Source organism: Quercus lobata, chromosome 2, assembly GCF_001633185.2.
Source record: "Quercus lobata isolate SW786 chromosome 2, ValleyOak3.0 Primary Assembly, whole genome shotgun sequence".
In the NCBI taxonomy this organism is placed as follows: domain Eukaryota; kingdom Viridiplantae; phylum Streptophyta; class Magnoliopsida; order Fagales; family Fagaceae; genus Quercus; species Quercus lobata.
In genome coordinates this window covers 64,835,733-64,860,907 of record NC_044905.1, presented here as the reverse complement: position 1 = coordinate 64,860,907, position 25,175 = coordinate 64,835,733, and the positions used below count along the sequence as shown (strand labels likewise).

The 25,175-nt window shown below is 39.3% G+C and overlaps 4 protein-coding genes across 4 annotated transcripts; 3 read left to right on the top strand and 1 right to left on the bottom strand.

Annotated features, from left to right (window-relative positions):
* The first annotated feature begins 5,033 nt into the window (after positions 1-5,033).
* LOC115968407 lies at positions 5,034-6,573 on the top strand. The gene is made up of 4 exons (XM_031087807.1): positions 5,034-5,826; positions 5,915-6,085; positions 6,160-6,496; positions 6,549-6,573. Exons 1-4 carry the CDS (start codon positions 5,034-5,036, stop codon positions 6,571-6,573), a joined length of 1,326 nt encoding a protein of 441 aa, XP_030943667.1.
* A 1-nt stretch (position 6,574) lies between these two features.
* Positions 6,575-7,226, top strand: LOC115968402. Its single transcript, XM_031087799.1, has 2 exons — positions 6,575-6,633; positions 6,714-7,226. The coding sequence occupies exons 1-2, from the start codon at positions 6,586-6,588 to the stop codon at positions 7,224-7,226; spliced, it is 561 nt and encodes a 186-aa protein (XP_030943659.1). The 5' UTR covers positions 6,575-6,585.
* Positions 7,227-8,717: 1,491 nt separating this feature from the next.
* Positions 8,718-10,198, bottom strand: LOC115968394. Its single transcript, XM_031087785.1, has 2 exons — positions 9,094-10,198; positions 8,718-8,986 (listed from the first exon to the last, which is right to left on the bottom strand). Exons 1-2 carry the CDS (start codon positions 10,196-10,198, stop codon positions 8,718-8,720), a joined length of 1,374 nt encoding a protein of 457 aa, XP_030943645.1.
* An 11,506-nt stretch (positions 10,199-21,704) lies between these two features.
* On the top strand, positions 21,705-22,466 carry LOC115976220 (40S ribosomal protein S30). Its single transcript, XM_031097379.1, has 3 exons — positions 21,705-21,814; positions 21,928-22,065; positions 22,242-22,466. Exons 1-3 carry the CDS (start codon positions 21,811-21,813, stop codon positions 22,286-22,288), a joined length of 189 nt encoding a protein of 62 aa, XP_030953239.1. The 5' UTR covers positions 21,705-21,810; the 3' UTR covers positions 22,289-22,466.
* The last annotated feature ends 2,709 nt before the right edge of the window (positions 22,467-25,175 follow it).

Here is a 25,175-nt window from a genome sequence, read left to right as displayed (position 1 = left end):
CAGGCTAACACCATCTACAGAAAAGGTGCAGGGAGCCGGAAGTTGGGAAGCCCCCGCAGAAATTTGCCTGCTATAAGGCAGACGGCGCTGATGGCGGAAATTCCTTCTTCGGACATACCAAAAATCTGGCCTGACCAGAACCTGCTTCGGATTTTGACTAAAAGAGGGAGAAACACCCTTTCCCCTCTCTCAAACTGGAATATTCTCTTGAATTTATGCCTCCTTTGCCCGTACCCCACTATCTGGAGTCTCAGGAAGACATGGCGCCTTTGTGGCGGAGAGAGTTCCTTTGCCCCAACCCTCGCCTCAAACATGATGTACTAGGAGAGGAGACTGAAGGATTTATGCGAAGGTAAGACAGCTTTCTCTCCTATTTATTCAAAAAGCTAAAGTGGTGGCATTTAATGCACGCAACGTCCCAAGGAACGCTACGGACAAAATGTCTCCGGCTCGATTTCCCACGCCATCTGCAATATTAAAGGAGCCTCGTGAAGGCGCACCTCGAACACTGGGACGCCAAAAAGTACCGCGTGACCAAAGACTACGGAAATGCCTCTAAATCTGTGGGCCTAATAAATTCGCGTCCCAGGCCCGTTCTACATGGAGGCCCACGGACTACGGCCCACGCCGAGGAATAACCGCTGCCGAGGACAACCTCCTGCTCGGAAACTTGTGAGATACCTGAGGAAAGACCAAGTGCGTAAAAAGAGCATAAAGTTTTGGACAGAACCAAGGCCTTGTATGGTCCTCGGACTTAAGCCTATGGGGAAACCAAGTACAAAATTTTTATTATTACAAGTTTTGGACAGAACCAAGGCCTTGTATGGTCCTCGGACTCAAGCCTATGGGGAAACCAAGTACAAAAATTCCTATTATTACAAGTTTTGGGCAGAACCAAGGCCTTGTATGGTCCTTGAACTCAAGCCTATGGGGAAACCAAGTACAAAAACTCTTATTACTACAAGTTTTGGACGGAACCAAGGCCTTATATGGTTCTCGGACTCAAGCCTATGGGGAAACCAAGTACAAAAATTTTTATTATTACAAGTTTTGGACAGAACCAAGGCCTTGTATGGTCCTCGGACTCAAGCCTATGGGGAAACCAAGTACAAAAACTCCTATTACTACAAGTTTTGGACGGAACCAAGGCGTTGTACGTTCCTCGGACCCAAGCCTACGGGGAAACCAACTACTCGAATAAGAAAAGGTTTGAATTTCGCAAGATGGGCTACTTGATAAAAAGGTCAGGTCACTTCATCCACGGCTTAAACACCCTAAAGGGTTAGGCCCAACGAAGGTGTAAGGAAGGTGCTAGAACGCCCCAGTATTCATTGGCCTAAGAGGGCTGTTCATCTGGTGGGTGATATGTCTTCAAATGGTTATTTCTCACACGGCATCAAGCCTTCAGTTCTCTCCTCGGCTAGCATGGGTAATTATTACTTTTCACTGGTCGGCCTTATTATGCCAAGCACTTATATTAGAGTTATGGCGACATCTTTTTATTATCAAGTATTTTGGTCTTAGTTGACATTGATCTAGATGCTATATTATTGTGCCGAGCGGCGCTTGCAAATTTATAAAACATAGACAAAACATGCAAAATGAAATAGAAACAACTTTTATTAATATGAAAAATTATTACAATGTACAAAAAGGGGCTTCAACAAGCCTATACAAAAGAGGGGCTGCCGAAGCAGCACTAACATCCACGGTACAGATAAGCAAACGGTCAAGCGCCTTTTAAACTTGTCTTCAAAGTCTCTCCAATCTCTGCCTCATTGTTGTTCATACTAAGAGAAGAACTCACTTCAAAAAAAAAAAAATGAAGAAGAAGGAAATAGTAAGGAAGAAATCAATGAAGAAGATGGAGGAGATGAATGAAGAAGATGGAGGACATGAGTAAGAGAAGGAGGAGAAGAAGAGGGGGAGAGATGAAGAGACAAAGAGAGGAGCAAAAGAGGGAGAAGGACAGCACCAGGGCGGAACTGGTGCTGGGAAGACTATAAGAGGAAGGCGGAGGAGGGCACCAGTGAGCAAAGAGAGGGAGAAGCAGAAGCAGAAGCACTTCGCCCCTGCCTCAACCCTGACTCCTAACACACTGGTGCCATGTTAGGTACGCTCGTGAGGAGCCGTGTGGTGCTGATATTGGGTGTTCTCGACTCAGTCACGCCGAGAATTCGACGTGACGAGCCCCTGCTTCGGATTTTGGCTGAAAAAGAGGCGGGACAGATCTTAAGTCTGCGCCACCCTTGCCCTGATCGAGCTATTTCAAGCGTTATCAGAACATGATGTTTTGAGGAGGGGCATGGTTCCTTCATCATTCGTTATGGTAGGCGTATACTGATATGGTGTATAACAAACGGGCTAAGCAGACGCTAAAGGAGGCTACGGGTTTCAGATCTCAGAAGGGAGGAAAGGAGTCTGCACGAAAGTGATGGCCTCCTGCTTGCTTTCTTATAGGAAGGGCAAAACGGAGGGTATTAAATGCATTCTAGTTTCCAAAAGAATCTGAAAAAAAAAGAGGCGTCCGTTCCATTTCCCCACCTTATCAGATGAGCCGCCGGACATAAATGAGCCTCGTAAAGGGGATTCATTAAGGGCGCGTCTGGGACAGTCAAGCGGCAGGAGTAGATCACGAGCAGATTAAACGGAATCCCTTGAAAACCGGCTAACTTCTTGGACAGGTGGAAAACCGCTCACATAAATGCGGGGTTGAACTAAATAAGCCACATTAAGGGCCCGGGTTTGCCAAAACCCTCCTTTCCAACCCGGAAGTCGGATAGAAGGGTTTTGAGGGGCTATTGTGGGGCCCAATAATTCATGGACCAGGCCCATTTGCCCTTAGAGAGTCCAAAGGCCCGAGCCGAGGAGAACTACGGCCCAAGCTCTACAATGCAGAGTACCAAACATTTTTGTGGTGCAGCCGAGGACAACTCAGTCCTCGGCAGATCCAAAACCTCACTAAAAGAAGAAGGATAAAACCGGTATAGGGCCAAGCTTAAAAGAGAATCTAAGAATATCCGGGAAAGCTGCTCTCATTGCCATTCAATGCGCTGCCCCTGACAGAGCCGTACTCTTTAACTTTATCAAACCATCCCCAACAATTCCGGGATTGGACTGATGGGACAAATGTCAGTTTTTGTAAAGATTGACCCTACACGTGGACGAAGGACAGCAAATGCAAGCTAGTATAAAAGAAGAAAGTAAGTAAATCTGAAAGGGAGTCCCATCCCACCTCCAAAAAAGAAAGACTACATGGGGGAGAACATCTCAACAACATCGGACTTCACTGAAGAAAGTCCGTCGTTGGGTAACCGGGATAAGGCCTCAATGGTCCTCGGATCAACTCCGAGGAGTCCCATCCCATGGGGTACGACGCCTTAGGGCTTAAATATTCACGCCCAACTCCTTTTTTCTACATGAATTCCTCTAAAGCCATGACCGGGCATCGCCCCCTGACCAGCGGCTAGCTTTTCAAGCCCACTCTCTACATATCATATTGTGAGGGATCTTTCATATGCGAGCCCAACATCATTATTGGGCCGCAATAGAATCGTGTCCTTACATATCTATATATATATATATATAACTGAAACCTCTGAAACTCCCACAATTTTCCACGTCATCACTGTTTTATTTTTCTTTTTTATTTTAGGTTTTTTACTTTAATGTATTTCCTTCTTCATTTTGGACTCTATAAAATAATAAATTTGAATTATTCCTCCACCGCACTAACCCTAAACCTAATACAGCTTCCTTTTATTTGACTTATAATCCTACGGTACTCCCAACCAGTTGCAACAATCTTCGCCAACCAAGGAGGAAAGAGTTCTTGAAGGATCATCATGACCTTCTTTAAATTTAAGAAGGGCTTCCCTTTCCATGTCAATGCAACCCACAGTGGAGTTGCCAACACTAGAATTGGACCATATAGCTTCAAGTGAAATAAACTCAGTTTGCAAAAGAAGGAGAAGGTGGTTTTCATGCTAGCCATTGTTGCTTGGCAATTTACAATGTTGAAGCTTTTTAATTGGTTTTCCCTGCTCTCTTGCATACTGGAGTTTATTGCATTGATTAGTAATTGATGATTCTCCCTTTATCAGTGGGTTGATAGGACTCGAACGTTGATCTTTAGGCTATTTCCTGTAATACAAAGGACACAGAATCAGAGGGGACCGGTGGGGGACCGGCCAAAAATCCTCCGATGATCAAGTTAGTTACTTTGAACTCTCTGTAACGAAGAAATGTTCTCTCAAAAGTAAAAGTGTCTCACCCCTCTTACCTTTCATCGAAGAAGCCTTATATAGTGTGTGTGTGGAACGGTTTATCTGTTTAGGAACCGTTCCCAATGTCGAGGAGTCCGGCGAATTAGGAGTAACTTCCATAACCGCTGTGGAAGTTACTTAGGTCGGACGCTGATGAACTCGTCCATCCATAGTCAGGATGGACGACACCTCAAGGATGATCTCGTCCATCTTCAGTGGAAGATAACGAGATCATCTTGGAAGGCTTGACGTTCATAATTGATAAATAGATCTCACGAGGTATTGCTCGTCCATGTATGGACGAGGTTCGCCAGTACGCTTGTAATTTTCATCGCCTATTGTAGCTTCTTTTGTTGGACGAGACATATGGACGAGTTATGGACTTGGGGATTTATTTATGACACCATCAGTTGCCCCCTCGTCCATGTGAGTCGTCCAAATGGTTGAACGTCTTTGGACTGGTAATTGGTTATTAATTATTCGCACCACGTGTCATTTTTTTATTGGTGGCTAATTTCGTCGATTTATATTTCCGAGGTAGATGCCACGTGTCGCTTTCGTATTGGCTGGGTCGTTTCGATTACCTAGGTCAGCATCCTATAAATAGTGGAATGCCTCCCTTAACCCTTTTCATTCCAGAGATTTTCTTCCTTGACATCCGTCGTCTAGAGCCTCGTCTAGGAGTTTCTCTGCGTCTAGAGTCTTCTTCCGTCTAGAGCCAGGTACTCTTCTTCTCCTCGTCTTTAGGTTTTAAGTTTCTTGTTAGAGATGTCCGCTGCCTCCTCGTCTACTGATAGCCTTAATAAGGCCATAGACGAGTACTGTGAGGATACTAGTGAGAGGTCTGACTCTAGCAGTGCTAGTGATGAGAGTGGAGGAAGCACGGACGAGAACTACTCTTCTGGGGCCCCTGGGCTCCCTATTGAGGTCGTCCAAGAACAGCTTAGGAGAGCTTCTGGCTCTCAAGCTGGTTCTCCGTCCAATCCTACGGACGAGGTAGAAACCGTCTTCAGCTGCGCTGTAGGCGTCCATTCTAAGACGGACGAACAGAGGTTAAATAGCCTTAAATCCTGGTATCAAATCCCAGACGAGTTTAACCCTAGGCTGCCCGTCCGTGGAGAGTGGTGTTGTGAGCCCCGTTTTGGTATAGGCGTCTATGAATCTTACTTTTTAGGTGGCCTTAGGTTTCCTTTAAATGCCTTCGATAGAGAGTTATTAGTTAAGTTAGGTTTAGGTGTTTGTCAATTCAATCCTAACGCATGGAGACTAATTATCTCCATGCAAATTTTGTGGAGGGAAGTTTTTGGTGGGGACCGTCCTCTTACAGTGGACGAGTTCCTTTATTGTTATAAACCTTCTGCCATAAGTCAATCTGAAGGTTTTTATCAGTTTACTGCTAGAGGGAATGATTGTAGGTTGATCAAGTCCCTAGCTTCGTCTGATAGGAAATGGAAGACGGAGTTCATTTTCGTTTCAGGCTTCTGGGCAGGGAACCCTGTGGACGTTGGCAGGGATCCCTTTCCCCCTTACACTGGGGAACTAGGGAACCTTCGTCCAGAAGGTACGTCCCTTCCCCTTGTTTATTTTTATTCTTACTTCTATTTGATATATTTACAATTTCTAACCTTTGTTTGTTCATTGTGTTGTAGCTGCCAAACGTCCGTCCCTGAGTAAATTCCATCGTGACCGCGTCCATAGAGCTCGTCTACATACAGACAGGAGCTTTCGTTCTCTTGTCACGCTAAGACGCTTAGCCAAGTGGGGTTTAGGTCCTGAGCCTTCAGACGAAGCTATCGCCCACGAAGTTACTGTGCGAAAAAGTAAGTTCTTAGCTAAACCTCCTTTTCTTTTTCTTTTTTATGTGTACCTTCCTAACTCGTTCATCTCGTCTTAGGAATGTCAACAATGAAAGAGAATAGAGGGAAGGAGATTGCAGGAGAGGGGAAACGTCCTGAGGGTCAAGCCCAAGATCGTCCTGAGGGTCAGACTCGTCCAACGGTTGGGGACAAAAGGAAGTTCTTGCCAAAAAATATTGACTTGGAAGGGCTCCCCAGTCGTAGGGACAAAAGGGTCAAGTCAGGCTCGTCCAAGGTGGTCAAGTCCAAACCTCCCCAGTCCCAGCCTGCCGTCCAGATAGTTGATGTGGACTCGTCCACTCCAGTGGAGTCCACGCCGTCCAAGACTCCACCCAGAACTCCTTTGGCCAAGTCTACCACGCCTGGCTCGTCCCAGCATTCCACGAACATTATTGAGAACGAAGACCTGGCTTGGAAACGTTTCCAGATGGCTGTCAAGGACGAAGATATAAACGTGCTACAACATGGGTTTAAAGGAATTTGAACATTCAGGCGTCCATGACCTCTTCAAGGTATGTCAGTATCTCTCATCCTTATTTGGGTAGCCACTTTTCCTCATTTAATCACTCTATGTTGCTTTGTCTATTCATAGGCCATGTCCAAGTTTATAGCAGCGTCTAGACAGGCAACAGAGCTGGACAAGACGAGAGTCTTGTTGGAGACGAGGATTCAGCAGGTGAATGCTGAGTGTAAAAAATGGGCTGGGGTTGCTGAAAAAGCTAAGGACGAGGTCAAGGAACGTAACAAGCTGATTGAGGAGCTAAGGACGGATGCAGTGGAGAAGGATACGCGCATTGATCATTTGCAGAAGATGAATGATGAATTGAATGCTCGTCTCTCCAAGGCAAAAGAGGACGCTGTGGCTGAGTTCAAGTCGTCCAAAGAATATACAGACACTTTGGATCGCAATTATGCAGCTGGTTTTGAAGATTTCAGAATGGACGCTATTGAGAACTTCCCTGAAGTTGATTTTAATGCAATCAAGCTTAACCTTGCTGCTGCCACAAGCTCTCTTCTCCAGACTGGCTCTGATGACGTCAACGTGGAAGACGATGCTAGTACCCAGCCTCAGGACGCACCAGTTGTGAATGCTCCCCCTTCTTAGGACGAGACTTTTAACCTTAGTGGTTTTTCTCTTTTTTTTTATTTGGTCCTTTGTTTTTGGACCTTCCTTTATGTAACAAGAATACATTATACTCGTCCATGGTTTTAGGACGGGTTTTTAAGTAGTTTCTGCTTTCCAAACTAATCAGGGTTTTTTGGACGTAGGAAGTCTACCCTTTGAATGAATTTTTATTATCTTTGCATGGACGAGTGATTTCATTTTCATGGACGAATGTTGCCAAGCTATTTTAACTCCAACTTTAGCTCGTCCATATCGAGATTACATATTTTTCATGTAGTCTAACTCGTCTTAGTAGGTAGTATTTTTAATTAGCTTGATTCGTCTTAGGACTTGCAAACTAATTTTACTTACCATCTTACTTATTTTGCCAACTTTTTCTCTCGTCCAGATTTTGGATTGTTTCAGTTGGCTCCGTCTCGTCCATGAGTTGGACGAGTGTGGATGTGGTTTTTTCCTTAGAAAATTTAGACGTTACATCTCTGCGTCCAGAGATTTTGTTCGTCTTGGATCTTTCAACCCTCTTGAGGATTGACTTGGACGATAATATCATGGAGAAATTTCACACAACATTTAGCACATAACATAAATATTGTTTACAGACAAGGCATATGCACACTGATGCCTTTTTATTTAATAAATACATACTTCATGACTTCGTCCATAACCATAACACAACTATAATAAGTAATAAGATCATAGTTTCAAACTCCACACATAAGCAACACCAAATATAATAGTATCAAACACAAACAGCATCATACGTAGTAGTAGGGTAATTAGACTTATAAGACCCAGTCTCGTCCATAGGTTCACTCTTACTGGTAGTACCTCCTCAGGTGCTCCACATTCCAAGGATGTTCCAGCTTTCTCCCGTCCAGGGCCTCCAGGTAGTAGGATCCTTGCCTTTTACAGTTGATAACTTTATAGGGTCCTTCCCAGTTTGGGCCCAATTTCCCATGTGCCGGGTTCTTGGTCGACAAAGAGACCTTTCTCAGGACGAGATCTCCAATGTTGAAACGCCTAGGCTTCACCACCGCGTCGTACTGCATAGCCATGAGATTCTTATACTTTGCTGCCCGGTGTTCTGCATTTGTCCTTACCTCGTCTATTAAATCGAGGTTCAGACGAAGCTGATCTTCATTATCCTTGTCTTGATACATCATCACCCTATGATTAGCCATATGTACTTCTGCAGGTATGACTGCATCACTTCCATAGGCTAGTTTGAAAGGAGTCTCTCCTGTAGGTGTCCTCACTGTGGTCCTATACGCCCATAAAACTCCTGGTAATTCATCTGGCCACACTCCCTTTGTCCCCTCAAGCCGAGTCTTGATGATTTTCAACAAGGATCGGTTTGCAACTTCAGCCTGGCCGTTGGCTTGGGGGTGTGCAGGCGAGGAGTAATGGTTCTGAATTCCAAAATGTGAGCAGAAGTCCTTGAAGAGTGCATTGTCGAATTGTCGTCCGTTATCAGACACCAATACCTTCGGCACTCCAAATCTGCATACGATGTTCTTCCACACGAAGTTTTTCACATTCTGTTGCGTGATATTTGCCAACGGTTCTGCCTCCACCCATTTGGTGAAGTAATCGATGCCCACCACTAGAAACTTCATCTGCCTTACTCCCAAAGGGAAGGGACCCAAAATGTCCAGTCCCCATTGTGCGAAGGGCCACGGTGCCACCATTGGGGTGAGGTATTCCGATGGTTGCCTGGGGACGTTGCTGAATCGCTGGCACTGGTCGCAGACCTTAACGTATGCTTTAGCATCAGCTTGCATGTTCGGCCAGTAGTACCCTGCACGGACGACCTTGTGGACAAGTGATCTTGCTCCCGAATGATTGCCACATGCCCCTTCATGAACTTCTCTCAGCACGTAGTTTGCTTCGTCCGGAGCTAAACATCTAAGGTAAGGTTGAGAGAAACCTCTCTTGTATAGAACTCCATTCATAAGGACGTATCTAGCTGACCTCACCCTCACCTTTCTGGCCTCGTCCTTTTCTTCTGGTAGTTGTCCGTCTTTCAAATAGGATATAATGGGAGTCATCCAATTTTCTTTGTTATCAACCTGCTGTACTTCCTGGGCATCTATACTTGGCACATATTGAACTTCGTCTGACTTCTCTAATGATTCGTCTGCTGAGGCCTCCTTAGCTATAGTATCAGCTTCCACGTTCTCCTCCCTTGGGATTTGAACGAAGTCAGCTTTTTCAAACCTTTTCACAAGGCGCATCACCCTACCAAGATACTTCTTCATTCGTTCTTCCTTCGCCTCATACGTCCCATTCACTTGCCCCATGATCAGTTGGGAATCCCCCATGACACATATGGACTTTGCTTCCACGGACTTTGCCAATTCTAGCCCTTTGAGGAGGGCTTCATATTCGACTTCATTGTTTGTCGCTTGGTACTGTAGACGGACTTTATGTTTCAGTTTATCTCCCTCTGGGGACTGCAGGACCACACCAATTCCTCCTGCATGCCGTGTGGACAAACCATCCACATGAACGATCCATCTCTTACTGTCCTCTGTTTCGTTATGACTTGGGGTAAACTCCGCAATAAAATCTGCTAGGGCTTGAGCTTTAATGGCATGCCTTGGTAGATACCTGATATCGAACTCACTTAGCTCCACAGCCCACTGGATTAATCGTCCTGCAGCTTCCGGCCTATTCATTGCCTTTTTAAGAGGATGATCTGTCATAACATTTATGACATGTGCTTGGAAATAATGCCTCAGCTTCCGTGATGCTGTGATTAATGCGAAGGCCAACTTCTCCATTTGCGGATACCGTCCTTCCGCTCCTTTCAATGCCTTGCTTGTATAGTACACAGGTCTTTGCACTTTATCCTCCTCTCTTATCAATGCCGAGCTCACGGCGTGCGGGGTTACTGCTAGGTACAAATATAGTTCCTCTCCTTCCACTGATGGACTCAGCAGCGGTGCCATGGTAAGGTATACTTTCAAATCTTCAAAAGCTCTCTGACACTCGTCGGTCCATTCGAATGCTTTTTTGAGAACCTTAAAAAATGGCAAACATTTATCAGTAGCTTTAGAGACAAACCTGTTAAGCGCAGCGACTCGTCCAGTGAGGGATTGGATTTCCTTGGTATTTTGCGGTGGCTTCATGTCCAATATTGCTTGAATTTTATCTGGATTCGCTTCAATTCCCCTGTGGGATACCATAAAGCCAAGGAATTTCCCTGATGATACTCCAAAGGCACATTTGCTAGGATTTAGCTTCATGTGATACTGCCTTAATGTCTCGAATGTCTCCTGCAGGTCGTCTAGATGTCTTCCTTCGTCTTGACTTTTCACCAGCATGTCATCTACGTAGACTTCTACATTCCGCCCAATCTGTGGACGAAACATGTGGTTGACCAACCTCTGATATGTTGCCCCTGCATTCTTCAAGCCAAACGGCATCACCTTATAGCAGAATAAGCCTTGACTGGTTACAAAAGATGTCTTCTCTTGGTCAGCCTCATCCATTCTTATCTGATTGTATCCTGAAAAGGCATCCATGAAGCTAAGCAATTTGTGTCCTGCAGTTGAGTCTACTAACTGGTCAATGCGCGGTAGCGGGTAGCTATCCTTGGGGCAAGCCTTGTTCAGATCAGTGAAGTCCACGCACATTCTCCACTTTCCATTCGCTTTTTTGACCATTACTACATTGGCCAACCAATCCGGGTAATACACTTCCCGAATGAACTTTGCTACCATCAGCTTCTGGACCTCGTCCTTGATTGCACTATCTCTCTCAGGGGCAAACACCCTCTTCTTTTGCCGCACAGGCTTAGAGGAAGGACATACATTCAAACGGTGGGTAATGACACTAGGGTCTATACCCGGCATATCCTCGTGACTCCACGCGAACACATCAATGTTTTTCTTCAAAAATTGGACGAGGTCCTTTTTAATCTTCTCTTCTAAATCTGCTCCAACCCTGGTACACCTCTCAGGGTTAACTTCATCCAAGGAAATATCTTCCAATGCTTCAGTAGGCTCTGCTACAACCTTCTTTTCTTCAATATTCATTGCTTGAACTTGTTCATCCATGGCCAGCATGGCCAAGTAACATTCTCTTGCTGCCAGTTGGTCACCTTGTACCTGTCCTACCCCATATTCCATTGGAAACTTGACTGATAAATGGTAAGTGGAGGTAACAGCTTTCCAGCTATTCAAAGTTGGTCTTCCAATGATGGCATTGTAGGAGGATGGACAATCTACCACAAGGAAGTTGACGTCCTTGGTAAGTTGTTGTGGATATGCCCCCACTACCACGGATAAGGAAATGGTACCCACTGGTTGCACCTTCATCCCACCAAAACCTACTAGGGGGGAGTTCACTGGACGGAGCTGGTCTCGTCCTAATCTCATTTGCTGAAAAGCTGGATAGTATAAAATGTCTGCTGAGCTTCCATTGTCCACAAGCACTCTTCTGGTTGTGTAGTTTGCAATTAGTAGGGAGATGACGAGGGCATCATCATGAGGGTGATGAATTCTGTCAGCATCCTCGTCCGTGAAAGTGATTGCCTGCTCGTCCATAGACATTGCTCTCGGTGATCGTCCGGTAAGCTGGACGTTCTGTACTACCTTCAAGTATGCTTTCTTGGACTTGGACGACCGGCCAGTTGAACTTCCCCCAATGATGACTCTTATCTCCCCGAGTGGTGGTCGCGATGAATCTTCCATCTTTCCCTTCTGTTTCTCGTCCATCTGGTCTCGTCCAAGGAAACCCCTCAACTTCCCTTGCCTTATGAGATTTTCAATTTGTTGCTTCAAGTCAAAACACTCGTCCGTGTTATGACCATGATCCCTATGAAAGCGACAGTACTTGTTCCTGTTGCGCTTGTTGGGATCACCCTTCAATTTCTCCGGCCACTTCAGTGAGGGATCATCCTTGATTTGCATAAGGACTTGCTCAAGTGGGGCGTTTAAAGGGGTATACTGCTGGTTCCGTACTGGAGGGCCTGGCTTCTTACTTTCTCGATCTCTCCTTTCCTCCGTCCGTCCCTTCTTTGGACGAGTTCCTTGCTCGTGATGACGACTGGGATTTGCATCCATTCTCTCGGACCTCTTCCTCTTCTTAGCGATGATTGCATCTTCTGCATTCATAAAATTCTGAGCCGAATGGACGAGTTCGGCCATGGACTGGGGCTCTTTTTCATAGAGCTTGTGTATAAACAGATCCGAATTCACCCCGTTGTGGAAGGCTGCCAGTAGAAGCTTATCATCTGCTTCGTCCACACTGAGAGCTTCTCTGTTAAAACGGGTGATAAACGACCGAAGGCTCTCGTTCTCTCCCTGCTCTATCGTCAACAAACTGGACGAGGAACGCTTGTGCCTTTGTCCTCCAATGAAATTGTTAACAAATAACTTACTCAACTCTTCAAAAGAACTCACCGAATTTGGAGGTATTTTGCTAAACCAAACTCGTGCTGAACCCTTAAGGGTGGTAGGGAAGGCTCTACACATTATCTCATCAGGCACCCCTTGAAGATGCATGGTGGTCTTGAAAGTGGCTATGTGATCAAACGGGTCACGTGTTCCATCATATGAATCCAGAGAAGGCAACTTGAACTTTGATGGGAGGGGGTGACCGTTGATGGAAGCCGTGAAGGGAGAGTCAGTCCTGTGAACCAAATCTTCTATCGGATTCGCCCTTTTCATATTTTCCTTCATTTCCTCCATAACTCTCTTCATTTGATCCATTTCTTCCTTCAGGTGTGGTACCGTTCGCGAAGTGGTGCCTCTAAACTGACTTCCAACTTCGGTATTCTCTCTTCCGCCATGACTTTGTGTTTGTCCACCTTCACGCTCTTCATGCGTTTGCCTCCTCATATTGATCTCCATTCGTAATTCTTGGTTTTGGCGAGTCAACTCCGCCATAGCGTCTGCCATAGATTGTGCATGTTGGGCAGATGACTGCATGACCGGGGCAGACTGGCGATCACGATGCGGGTTGCTGCTTCCCTGATGGCCTGGGCTAGTAGCCCTTGATCTAGTCCGAACCATCGACCCTTTGTCGCGGAGAAGTAAACTGTGAAACAATTTCTTCCCACAGACGGCGCCAACTGATGATTCTCCCTTTATCAGTGGGTTGATAGGACTCGAACGTTGATCTTTAGGCTATTTCCTGTAATACAAAGGACACAGAATCAGAGGGGACCGGTGGGGGACCGGCCAAAAATCCTCCGATGATCAAGTTAGTTACTTTGAACTCTCTGTAACGAAGAAATGTTCTCTCAAAAGTAAAAGTGTCTGACCCCCCTTACCTTTCATCGAAGAAGCCTTATATAGTGTGTGTGTGGAACGGTTTATCTGTTTAGGAACCGTTCCCAATGTCGAGGAGTCCGGCGAATTAGGAGTAACTTCCATAACCGCTGTGGAAGTTACCTAGGTCGGACGCTGATGAACTCGTCCATCCATAGTCAGGATGGACGACACCTCAAGGATGATCTCGTCCATCTTCAGTGGAAGATAACGAGATCATCTTGGAAGGCTTGACGTTCATAACTGATAAATAGATCTCACGAGGTATTGCTCGTCCATGTATGGACGAGGTTCGCCAGTACGCTTGTAATTTTCATCGCCTATTGTAGCTTCTTTTGTTGGACGAGACATATGGACGAGTTATGGACTTGGGGATTTATTTATGACACCATCAGTAATGTTTATGATTTTTTTTTAAGGGAATGCCTCAATGAAGGACTGGTAGGTATATATATAATACTAATATGTAGAGAGAGAGATTAAAGATTGGGGAGCTGTAGTTTTATTTTTCCCAGAAAGAAAATCTTTTGAATATTTTTTGTAAGTTTATTTATTTTTCATGATTTCAAATCCTATGAGAATCACTTTTGCTATGGAATACCATATATATTTCACCATTAATCTGTTACGAATATATTTGTATTTTAGCGTTCATATACAATGATGCTAGGTGTAATCAAGAAACTATAATAATTTATAATAAAAAAAACTAACACATAAAATAATTGTATACTTTGATTTATAACTTTGTTTTATTTTTATTTTTTTTATTGTTGGTATGTAAAGAAAATTTTCATGATTTCAAATCCTATGAGAATCACTTTTGCTATGGAATACCAGATATATTTCACCATTAATTTGTTACGAATATATTTGCATTTTAGCGTTCATATACAATGATGCTAGGTGTAATCAAGAAACTATAATAATTTATAATAAAAAAAAACTAACACATAAAATAATTGTATACTTTGATTTATAATTTTGTTTTATTTTTTTTTTATTGTTGGTATGTAAAGAAAAGGTCGGCTAAGAGGCATGAAATACATCTTTATAGATTTTAATTTATTTTTAAATTATGAAATATGTTATTAGTAGTCCATCTTCTGCTGGAATTTAATGCCTCACCCTTTATTTTATTTTTTCATATATTTGATCAATTTGCATTTTTACTTGATTAATACTCTTTTTTTCCTTTCAATTGGTACCTCTTCTTCTTTTTTACATTAATATATTTCAACATCTATTCTTTCCAAATTTCTCACGTTTGTGTGTGTGATAAGGGTTTGTTTTGTTTATTGGCTTAAAAGTGTCCAAATGAATTTTTTTTTTAAATAGTTTTACTATTTAAGCTAGATGACTAAAGCAATCTTTACTCAATATTTGATACATTTATTTGTCTTCACTCCCTAACAATGTCATTTTATTCATCTGAAGGTTGAGACCATACAACATTATTGGTGTTAGAGTTTCACTTTTGGTCTTAAATTTTATTTTTGCTCTTAAGTTGTAACTTTTATAAGTGAAAATTTATAACTTTTGTTCGACTCTTCTGTGCATTGCACAGGTTAGCGACTAGTAATCAATATAAAACCGAATCTTTGCTATTTTGTTAACTAACTTGTAGGGGTAAAGGCCCAAAATCATACAATGGGTCTTGGGCCCCATATGGGAAGATCACCATGTCCGAGGAGAAAAAGTGGGCGCCCAAAGGGGCTCCCAGCCCAATTCTCGTGGATAGGGAGACGTTTAAAGGCGGTCCGAGGAGAAGTGCCTCCTCGGACGTGACGAGTATGGCTTAAACATGCACTCCATCTACTAGAAGGGCCCACCCCAACGGACATTAGTAGTAGGGATGAGTCCCACAGACCCATGGCAAAGAAGGAAACGTAAGATTTCCAAGGAGAGGCTGCAGCTGCTACATTAAATGCGTTGCAGCTACTTTTCTGGCCGCATTAATGTGGAGAGGACCTGTGAACAGTGTTGCCTTGGCTACCACAACTCACAGAAGGCTGGAGAGGGGTGTCCGATGGGACAAGCACTCAAGTAAGGGTCCAGATAATCAATAAGTGTAAGGCCAGGATGGTTTCAAAAAGACTATATAAGAAAGGGAGTCCTCACGAGAGAAGGGACCGAAAAAGGGGAACAGAGGAATAGTAAAAATAATCTTAAACTTAGAGCATGAACCAGCAAACATTCATCTCATCTCCTCAGACTAATAATATATGGGTATTAACAAGATTTGTTTGTGTCTAATTGCTGTATAGCCCAACCTTAACCACTGTCCACTTCGTTAAGACCTAGTTCTATAGCCCACTCTCTACAAATTCATTATTTCCGGGTTCCTTGGACTAAAACTCCATACTTATTGGGCTTGGACCCCAAATTGAGACCCTACATATAACTTATTATAATTTTGACACATACAGTTTGGAAAACATACATTTTTCTTAGTCTTTATTTTAATATATATTTATAATTAAATTTTTATTTTATAAAAATTACCTATAAAAACCTTCATATTTAAACACTCCGTTAATATATAGACATGAATAAATAATTTTATATACAAATGCAATTATAATCAATGTCTATTTCTTCTAAAAAATAATAGTGTGTATTAATAATAATCATAATTATCAAATTATATATTTTTAAAAAAAGAAGAGAATTTCTAATTTTGTTGTGACTACTGTATAAATACAATGACAACAAATTTTACCATATGAATTTGTTTTTTTCTTCCGTGAGAACAACTATATGAGTTAAGTATAACCAACTAAACTTAATTAGATGAATTGGTGAGTAGGTAAAGAAATATTTATGATAACACTTTCTCACTCGTCTAACATTTTTAATCAATATAAAAAGCAATTGTTAGTCCACCTTACAAAAGTTTGATTTTAAAAAAATAATAATAATAATTCTAGAGAAAAATATTGACTTTAAATAACTATTACAAATTGTGCGTTTGGAATGCGCTTACGTCTGGGCGTTTGGGTGTTTGGGCATTTTTTTTTCTGCATGCATTTTAGGAGACACTATGCACTGTTAAGTGGATCTCGTACACTGTTCACGGGACTTACAAGTACTTTATTCACAAAAAAAACATTAAAAATGGGTCTTATGGTACTATTCACACATTTAAAAATTATTTTGTTACAGTATTTTCAGTAAAATAAACGGTATTCAAATTCCAAACAAACCCTAAATTTTAAATAAATATAAATTTAGAGTATTGGTTTTAAAAATAATATCCTAAAAAGAAAATTTGTTTTTTTAATTAGAGCGGGAAAAAAATACTACTGATTAATTAACAACGGGGTAATTATCATAAAAAAGAATAAAATAAAATAAAAATCCAAGGAATCTGTAGGCCCGTTACGAGATTCCAGTTCCAAGATTCTAGGCGTGAGTTGTGTACCCGAATCTGATTTGTCCAAAAATAGAGCACTTGTGTGACAACACTGACAAATGGCAATTGACGTCATTGCGTCTAGTAAGAACTGGGAAACTTTCTTTTGTAATAAAGTCAACAGGACTACATCCACGTGTCTCTTAAATTTTTATTTTTTATTAATTTGACATGTCTCTTCATTACTATTTCGGTGTTTACTTTTTGTATGGTATCTTTAAATTTCAGCATAATCTCTTTTTTGAAAGCAATTTCAGCATAATCTTAAATCCTGGGAATTAAGAGCTAAAACAAATTAAAGAGAAAGAAAAAAAAAAAAAAAAACATTCATTCTCCTCGGGTATTTAACAATATCTATTTTATACAACCAAAATGTTATTTATTTTATATATAACCACTTTTACAATACATTACATATCATGTATAACATTCTTTATTTTGCTAAGAGTCATATTAAATTTTTTTTTTTTTTTTTTTGTCCCTTTCTTTCCCAAATTATCCATGGTCAAAGCATCAAATCAAGCTTCACTTATGGCATAAATTGCAACAATGTCATTGATATGAGACGAGATCCAAACACAATATCGCAACTTCAAATTTGACCATGACAACCAAGTTGGTGACCATCCACAATGTCACTTCTCATGACAAAGAAGAAAGAGTAATATTATTATTTCAAAGTGTGTGGAATAAAAAAAGTGTATTTAATATAGGGAAAAATGTTCATACACCCCCTAAAGTTTCAACTACTGGCCAAAAAACTCTCTCAACTTTTTTATTGGTCAATTTACTCCTTAAACTATTCACAATTGCCAAATCAATACTTCAGTTAGTCACACGTTAAAATACTAATGAAATAAGCACATGTCACTCACATGACTTTCAAATACAAACATAAAAAAAAAAAAAAAAAAAAAACCCAAATGTCCAAAACCCAACGAAAAGAGAAGAAGAGAACTAGGTCCGGCAGAGAGAGAGAGAGAATCCACGCCGTTCAGAGCCATTTTCGAGCTTCTCTCTACCGTCTCGCCGCCTTTGTCCTGGCAGTGCCTTGGTGGTTTCGCCACACTGGTAAATCTGGAAAGCACCACACAACTGCAACGCCATTACTATGACCAAAACCCATCAAGAGCCAGTGAAGAAGAACAAAAAAAAAAAAAAAAAAGCAAAAAAACTAGAAAAAAACGAGCAAAAATATGAGCAAAACCCAAATCAGAAAAACCAGAAAAAAGAGTAGAAATATGAGCAACCCAAATCGAAACCAACAGATTGAGAACAACCAGCAAAAACCCAACCCGAAATGCAGAGAGAGGCCGAAACCCACGCTCGAAACACAAACCCGAAATGTAAACAAAGCCCGAAACCTAGCTTGAAATCCACACCGAAACACAAACACAAACGCAGAAACCCATACCGAAACACAAACACAGCCCGAAATCCACTCTGCAACACAAACATAAACGCCAAAACCCACATCGAAATAGAAACAAAAATGCTGAAATGGGTCAGCAGTGGAGGCTTGGGGCTTGGGGCTTGGGGCTTAGGTTGGCGACGAATTGAGGAAGAAAGATGGTTGGAACTTGGCAGGGGAGAGACATACCCAGATTGAGCAGTGCGGCAGAACCACCAAGGCGCCGCCTGGACAAGGGCGGCGAGACGACGGAGAGAAGCTCGGCAATGGCTCTGAACGGCAATTCTCTCTCTCTTTGCCGGACCTGGTTCTCTTCTCCTCTTTCCGTTGGGTTTTGAACATTTGGGTTTTTTTATGTTTGTATTTGAAAGTCACATGAGTGACATGTGATTATTTCGTTAGTGTTTTAACGTGTGACTAATTGAAGTTTTTTTTTTGATAACTACTAATTGAAGTATTGATTTGGCAGTTGTGAATAGTTTAAGGAGTAAATTGGCCAATAAAAAAGTTGAGGGGGTCTTTTGGCCAGTAATTGAAAGTTTAGGGGGTGTATAAGCATTTTTCCTTTTAATATATATACATTGCTATGATGGTGATGTATATTTAAAATAATTTTGTAAGTGCAAATTTGAAAAATGCAAAACTGAATGTGGGAGTATTATTTGCGGTATTTTTTTGCTCCATTGTTATCTAAATTTTTTATAAAAAATGAAAATGCATTTTATATTACTGGATGCTAATGTTTTAAAAAGAAAAAACACCATATAAGTGGTTCTATCCATACTTAATAATCAATTAATCATTTCATTTCATTTCATAGTAGATAGTTTTATAATGCAGATAATCTTTCTACCGTAAAAGTGTAATGTCCTTGTATTATCTACACCATTATAAAACATCAAAATCATATATATATTGAAATAGAAGCCCGATCAATAATCTAAACTATTTTTTTAAAAAAAAAATCTAAATTTGATTATAATTGTATTCTAATTTGTGACAAGTGTATGTTTAATTGTCCTATAATGTAATGCCAATTGACTTGAGATTTAAAATGCATTGCAATTTCTTGTCAAATGTACTTTCAATTGTACTATAATTTTGTGTCAATTATATCTATATACAAATTCATTCATCTAAACTTAGAAAAATACAAAGACTTTATTCAAATTGATTGTACTTCCATGTATTGTTTTTTTTTTGGGGGGGGGGGGGGGGGAAAGTATACAAACTACAAAGATTAAGCTAGTTTTTGTTTTTTTTGTTTTTTTGTTTTTATATATAATTATTTTAAATGTTCTATCCCTACAATGAATAAGCCCTACATTTGTTTAAGTTTAAATAGAGAAAATCATACTCATAAATTGAGACAGACAAAAATTAGCTCCAAACTAATTTAGAAGATTCTAAATTTAGGTTGCATTTTTAATTGTGTTTTTGAAGTTTTGATATTATTTCTCCCCACAATTACCCTACACTTGTTTAAGTTCCAAACAAAAAAGAGAAAATCATATTCTTAAATTGAAAATGACAAAGATTAGCTCCAAACTAGTTTAGAGAATTCTCCTCCAACCCATTATATGGTAATTTATAAGAGGATCAAATTTGGCCATAAACATGTTTGGAGCTATTTTGCTTGAACTTACTATGTGGTAACTGAATGAATTCATATATAGTTTTAGTCACGTGACTTTTTGAATAAGCTATTGACTTGTTTAAATAATACACGTGGATAGTTTTATAATTTGTTACATAATAGATTGAAAGATATAGTTCTGAACAAGTTTGAAGCCAAACTATCTATATGTATTATTCAAATAAACCACATGATTTAATAAAAAAGTTATATGAATAAAATTACACATAAATGATTTTTTCAATCGTCACATGATGAGATAGAGAAACTTTTTCCAATTGAGAATGCCAGCGTCTAGAATAGCCTTCTTTGAGCTATCATTAAAGACTCGCGTGGAATGTTTTGATTCCTTTCTCCAAGTGTTACTGGTCGGATAAAGAGTAAGACATCTAGCCCATGCTTCAGCCTTCAAGCTGAAGACACACTCAAAGTCAAAGGACTCCTTCAACTTGCATACTCGGATGCCAATTTCTTATACCACTTTATTCTCAAACTTCCAATCATCTTTTACAGTGCAGGATATATAGCAGTAGCACTACAAGATCAAGATAGTCCAAGAACTCAAGGAAATTATATTTACATTAACATTCAACTAATAGTCTTTAATATCATATAATGATGTAGATAGTCCCGGAACATTCGGGTAATCGGGTTGTGGGCTCAATTGATTTAAAGGGAACATTCGGGTAATCGGGTTGTGGGCTCAATTGATTTAAAGGGTACCGTAAACTTGAAGGTTCCAAGTTTCATTAACCCACTATTGATCCATGAGATTTTCAATGCATTTCACGGACATGGAGCGAAATAGTTTGGCTAAAGATTGAACACTACTTCCTTATATTAAATAAAAATGATATACATAAATTATTCGCATTTTGCATATATTTTTCTTTCTTTACAATAAGTATGGTAGGTGAATTTGAACCTAGATTCACCCAATTGAGAGAATTGGACAATGTTTAAGGCATATTACATAACGTACGGTATACCCACAAAAGGCCCAACTTTTGTGTGCATAGTGCATGGTGTTAAACCAATTTACTACTAAGTACCCAATTTATTAACTCTTCCCCCCCACCCCCCCTCTCCTCTTCCCCGTAGTATAAAAACTTTTGAAAAAAAGAAAAGAAAAAGAGAATTGGACAATGTAGTTGAGCTAGCTACGGTCTACGTGTTCTTGGGTTTACTCTCTTCTTTTTTTTTTTTCTTTTTTTTTTAAGGTTACAATTGACTAGACTAAGATTACACTAAGAGCATGTTTGGCATCAACTTCAGCTTTTAGTTTTTATGTACAGCTTTTTAAAATCTCACATTTTTTTTTCCCCTTTTTTTGTATTTTTTCAAGATACAAGTATACTTTAACACACTTTCAGTAAAAAGTTTTCAACAAAAAATGTGAAACAAGGGGAAAAAGTTTTTTAAAAAAATGAAAAAAATATGAGGTTTTAAAAAACTGTATATTAAAGCTAAAAGCTAATACTAAAAATTGATGCCAAACACAGACCCAAAAACATGGGCCAGAGATACCATCCTTTCTTACAATAGACTATTGATTGGACCAAGATTACCCTAAGATCCAAAAACATGGGCTAGAGACACCACTTCTGATGGGCCCAATTGGCTCCTCTTTTTAATCTCAAACAAAACCCATCGAAAACCCTTAGGAGCCTCTAAACTCGGCCCACACCGACTCAACCTCCCACTATATATAGAAAATTATATATTGCCCGTAAAACCCTAACCCTAGATCTCTCATTTTCAGACTCTCTCGCTTGAGGCACACACAGAGAGAGAAGAGACGCACAACTCTCAACCAATACACCATGGGTAATCTCATCATTTCTCCTCAAAAAGCTTCTCTTCCTCAGATCTCTCTCATATTCTACATGGGTTCTTTTCCAATATCTGATTTATGTGTTTTGGGGGTTTTGTTTTTTCAGGTAAGGTACACGGATCTCTGGCTCGTGCTGGTAAGGTGAGAGGCCAAACTCCCAAAGTTGCAAAGCAAGACAAGAAGAAGAAGCCCCGTGGTCGCGCCCACAAGCGCATGCAATACAATCGCCGATTCGTCACAGCCGGTATATATCTATATATCTCTCTATCAATCTCTCTTTTTTGAGTGTTTTGTTTGCTTTTAGCATCTGGGTTTTGTGACAACATGGTTTTAGTACAAGGTTTTGAAATGGGTTTTGATGAATTTGTGATTTTGATTGGTGCCACTGTTTTTTTTTTGTTTGTTTGTTTTTGTTTGTAGTGGTCGGATTTGGCAAGAAGAGGGGACCCAACTCGTCCGAGAAGTGAAGCGGTTGAGTGTTTTAGGTTAAAGAATTTGTTGGGTTTTATTATTTTTTGTTTTTAATGTTATATTGAAGACTGTGATGATGATGATGTTAGTTGCTGGAATTTTGTACTGAATTCAAATCATGTTGGATTATGCTTACTTGGTTAATTAATCTGAAAATGATGTGATTTTGACCGAGGGTGTCGATTTTTGTTTTTGTTTTTTTATGTTTGATTGTTGGTTTGCTCAAGAATTGGACAAAAAATGAATTTAGTTATTTGGTGGGTTTTTTTAGTTCTTTCCACCTCCTTATTATGTGATGCATATGAAGAGAGCTCATTTATAATGCAATTATGCTTGAAATTCTGAAATGGGGAAAACAGGAATCTTTCAGTATTGGTGTTGAATAAGATGGAAGCTTGGTCTTGTAGGTTAAAATTGTTCTTTCAATCAACATGGATTTCTTTTCAACAGATTACCAAAGTACTTAAAAACTTAAGTTGATTGTGATACCTTATGTTTTGTGAAAGGAAAGTGAGGGTTAGATATGATATCATTCATAAGCAAGTAGATATCAAATGTAATCGCAAATAAAGCAAGTGGATATCTAATTATCATCATAAATGAATAGAAAATCAAATGAACTCAATACAAGCTTGCATAGATGTGTGCACCAAATATTTGTATGCGTTAGATCCTTCCATATATAGGGGATGTTGTTTTAGAGGATTATAGTTTATTCAAAATATTATTTATGATGCATATCAATTGGATGCTCCAGGGGTTGATCTTTTGTAGTAAATTTTTTCTAAGGGTAATACTTATTTAGTAGCTTTTATAATTCTATTTTTGTATTTTATATATTTTCCTGGTTTATTTCTTAGGGGTGGGTTCAAGACTCCAATAGACTTTGCCTTGGTGAGGTTCAATGTCATAAAAATAAATAATAATAATTAAATTTTTTATTCATATTTGTAGTTAATGAAGATATGTTAGTTTTACCAGCCTCTCAGACTTTTTGTAGACGAGATGGCCGCAGTCAGTCTTTCGTTTTGCTTTATTTTTTTGAGAAACAAGTTGAGGCACTGCTAGAATCGTTTTTTCTTTATTGAATACGTTCTTTATGGGGCTCAAATTTGTTGGCTTGGACCAGTAGAATGGTGCTAGTGCTTCAATGCCTGCAAAATCTTGGACATTACATCTTGATAAATTGTGAAAACATGGCAATACGATAGTGTAGGTGTTCAGAATAGAAAGTAATGATGCTTAAGATGATGAAGATATCGATAGTTAACATGACTCTTTGGAGGGTCTTTGATTGGAAGTTATATTCATTCTCCCCGAAAAATGAAATTTCATTCTTACTTAATAGTCTATTTGTGATGATTTTGATAATCAAATGTATTATGAAGGTCGAGAAATAACAGGAAAGAAAGAGTAGTTTTCATAAGTCGAGTAAGTAGATGCACTATGCTTGGTTTTTGGTGTTCGAGCTAAGATTGTGAATGAACCAATTTGTGTAGCTCGACTTGGGAAAAGATTTGTCTATTCATTTAATAAGCAAACAAGCCAAGTTTAAGCTCTAATTTTAGATTTGAATATAAAATGAGCTAAATTTAAACAAAATTAAATTGGTTTGTGAACAAGCTCCTTAGTATGGGATTAAATATTAGAGTGTCTCATTTTTTTTTGCAAATAATTTGATTAATTTTTTTTTAAAGCTAATTTTCTCTTTTTGTCATATATTTAATATAAAAGTTACTAAAACCTTCTCTCTCTCTCTCTTTTTTTTTTTTTTTTTTTTTTTTTTTTAAATACTATGCAAATAAACAACTAGAAATTGGGAGCTATCCAAAAGGTCACTAAATATTTATACATTAATATAAGTTTATATATATACGTGTTTAAAATTTATACTAAATATATACTGTGGATTTAAGATATATTTATACATAAGTTTATATCTATACGTGTTTAAAATATATATTAAATATATACTTATATATGGACTTAAGATTGGATTGTGTAAGTTTGTAAATAAGTTCATAAGATATGAAGTTATTATTTATAATTTCTTAATATAAATATAATTTTTAACACTACAAGATTTGTGAATATAATTTTTATTAGTTTATAAACAAAAATCATTGTTTACCAAAAAATAAATAAATAAATAAACAAAAATCATTCTATTTAATCAACCCAAATAATATAATTGCAACTTTGATTTAGTTTAATTATTAGCTTTGATTTGTGAAGAGATAAGATATTAGTCATGGTTTCATTATATATATAAGAAAAAAATAAGTTAATCAAGTAGCTCATGAAAGTTAGAGCTTATTTAAAAAAAAAAATAAAGAGCTTGTTTTAAGAACATGTAATTTAATCATTCGAAATTTAATTAATGAATAATTTTAAACTTTTAATACTTGGCTTATTTATGGTCCTAGCTTTAACTCTTGAATGTTTTATTTTCATACTATAATATTTAAGAAATAGTACGAAGTGTGATTGTGAGACTTGAATTGAGAATGAGTCATCACTTGAATACTTTCTTCAATTCTTTGCACTCATGAGTTGTATTTGGAAATAAAGAATGGTGACTGCAAGAATTCTTTGTTCTTTGGAAGATCTCTCTCTTGTTTGGTATTGCATGGTTCCACTTTGCAAGAACTCTGAATCTTTCTCTTGAAGCTCATCCTATCCTATGTCGATCCGCTTGCCCCGAAATGACCTAGCTCAACAGGGAAATTCCAATTCATTGGGCCTTTTGATACAATGAAATTCTGCAACTTTATTTCCTAAATGGAGGCACCTTTGAGGGATTTAAAATCAAATCCATTGCACCTGGAAATGGTAATTACAACTTTGTTTTGTCAATGGAGGTTTCTTTCAGGAATTTTAATA

Excerpts from the sequence above, each read along its gene's own strand:
- LOC115976220 (XM_031097379.1), top strand. Across the intron at positions 22,066-22,241 it reads TCGCCGATTCGTCACAGCCG|TGGTCGGATTTGGCAAGAAG; the intron begins GTATATATCTAT and ends TTTTGTTTGTAG.
- LOC115968407 (XM_031087807.1), top strand. The coding sequence starts at position 5,034 with ATGTCCGCTGCCTCCTCGTCTACTGATAGCCTTAATAAGGCCATAGAC. Across the intron at positions 6,086-6,159 it reads CGAAGTTACTGTGCGAAAAA|GAATGTCAACAATGAAAGAG; the intron begins GTAAGTTCTTAG and ends ATCTCGTCTTAG. Across the intron at positions 6,497-6,548 it reads ACCACGCCTGGCTCGTCCCA|ATGGCTGTCAAGGACGAAGA; the intron begins GCATTCCACGAA and ends AAACGTTTCCAG.
- LOC115968402 (XM_031087799.1), top strand. The coding sequence starts at position 6,586 with ATGGGTTTAAAGGAATTTGAACATTCAGGCGTCCATGACCTCTTCAAG. Across the intron at positions 6,634-6,713 it reads GCGTCCATGACCTCTTCAAG|GCCATGTCCAAGTTTATAGC; the intron begins GTATGTCAGTAT and ends GTCTATTCATAG.
- LOC115968394 (XM_031087785.1), bottom strand. The coding sequence starts at position 10,198 with ATGGCACCGCTGCTGAGTCCATCAGTGGAAGGAGAGGAACTATATTTG. Across the intron at positions 8,987-9,093 it reads AGTTCATGAAGGGGCATGTG|TGCCAGCGATTCAGCAACGT; the intron begins GCAATCATTCGG and ends GTCTGCGACCAG.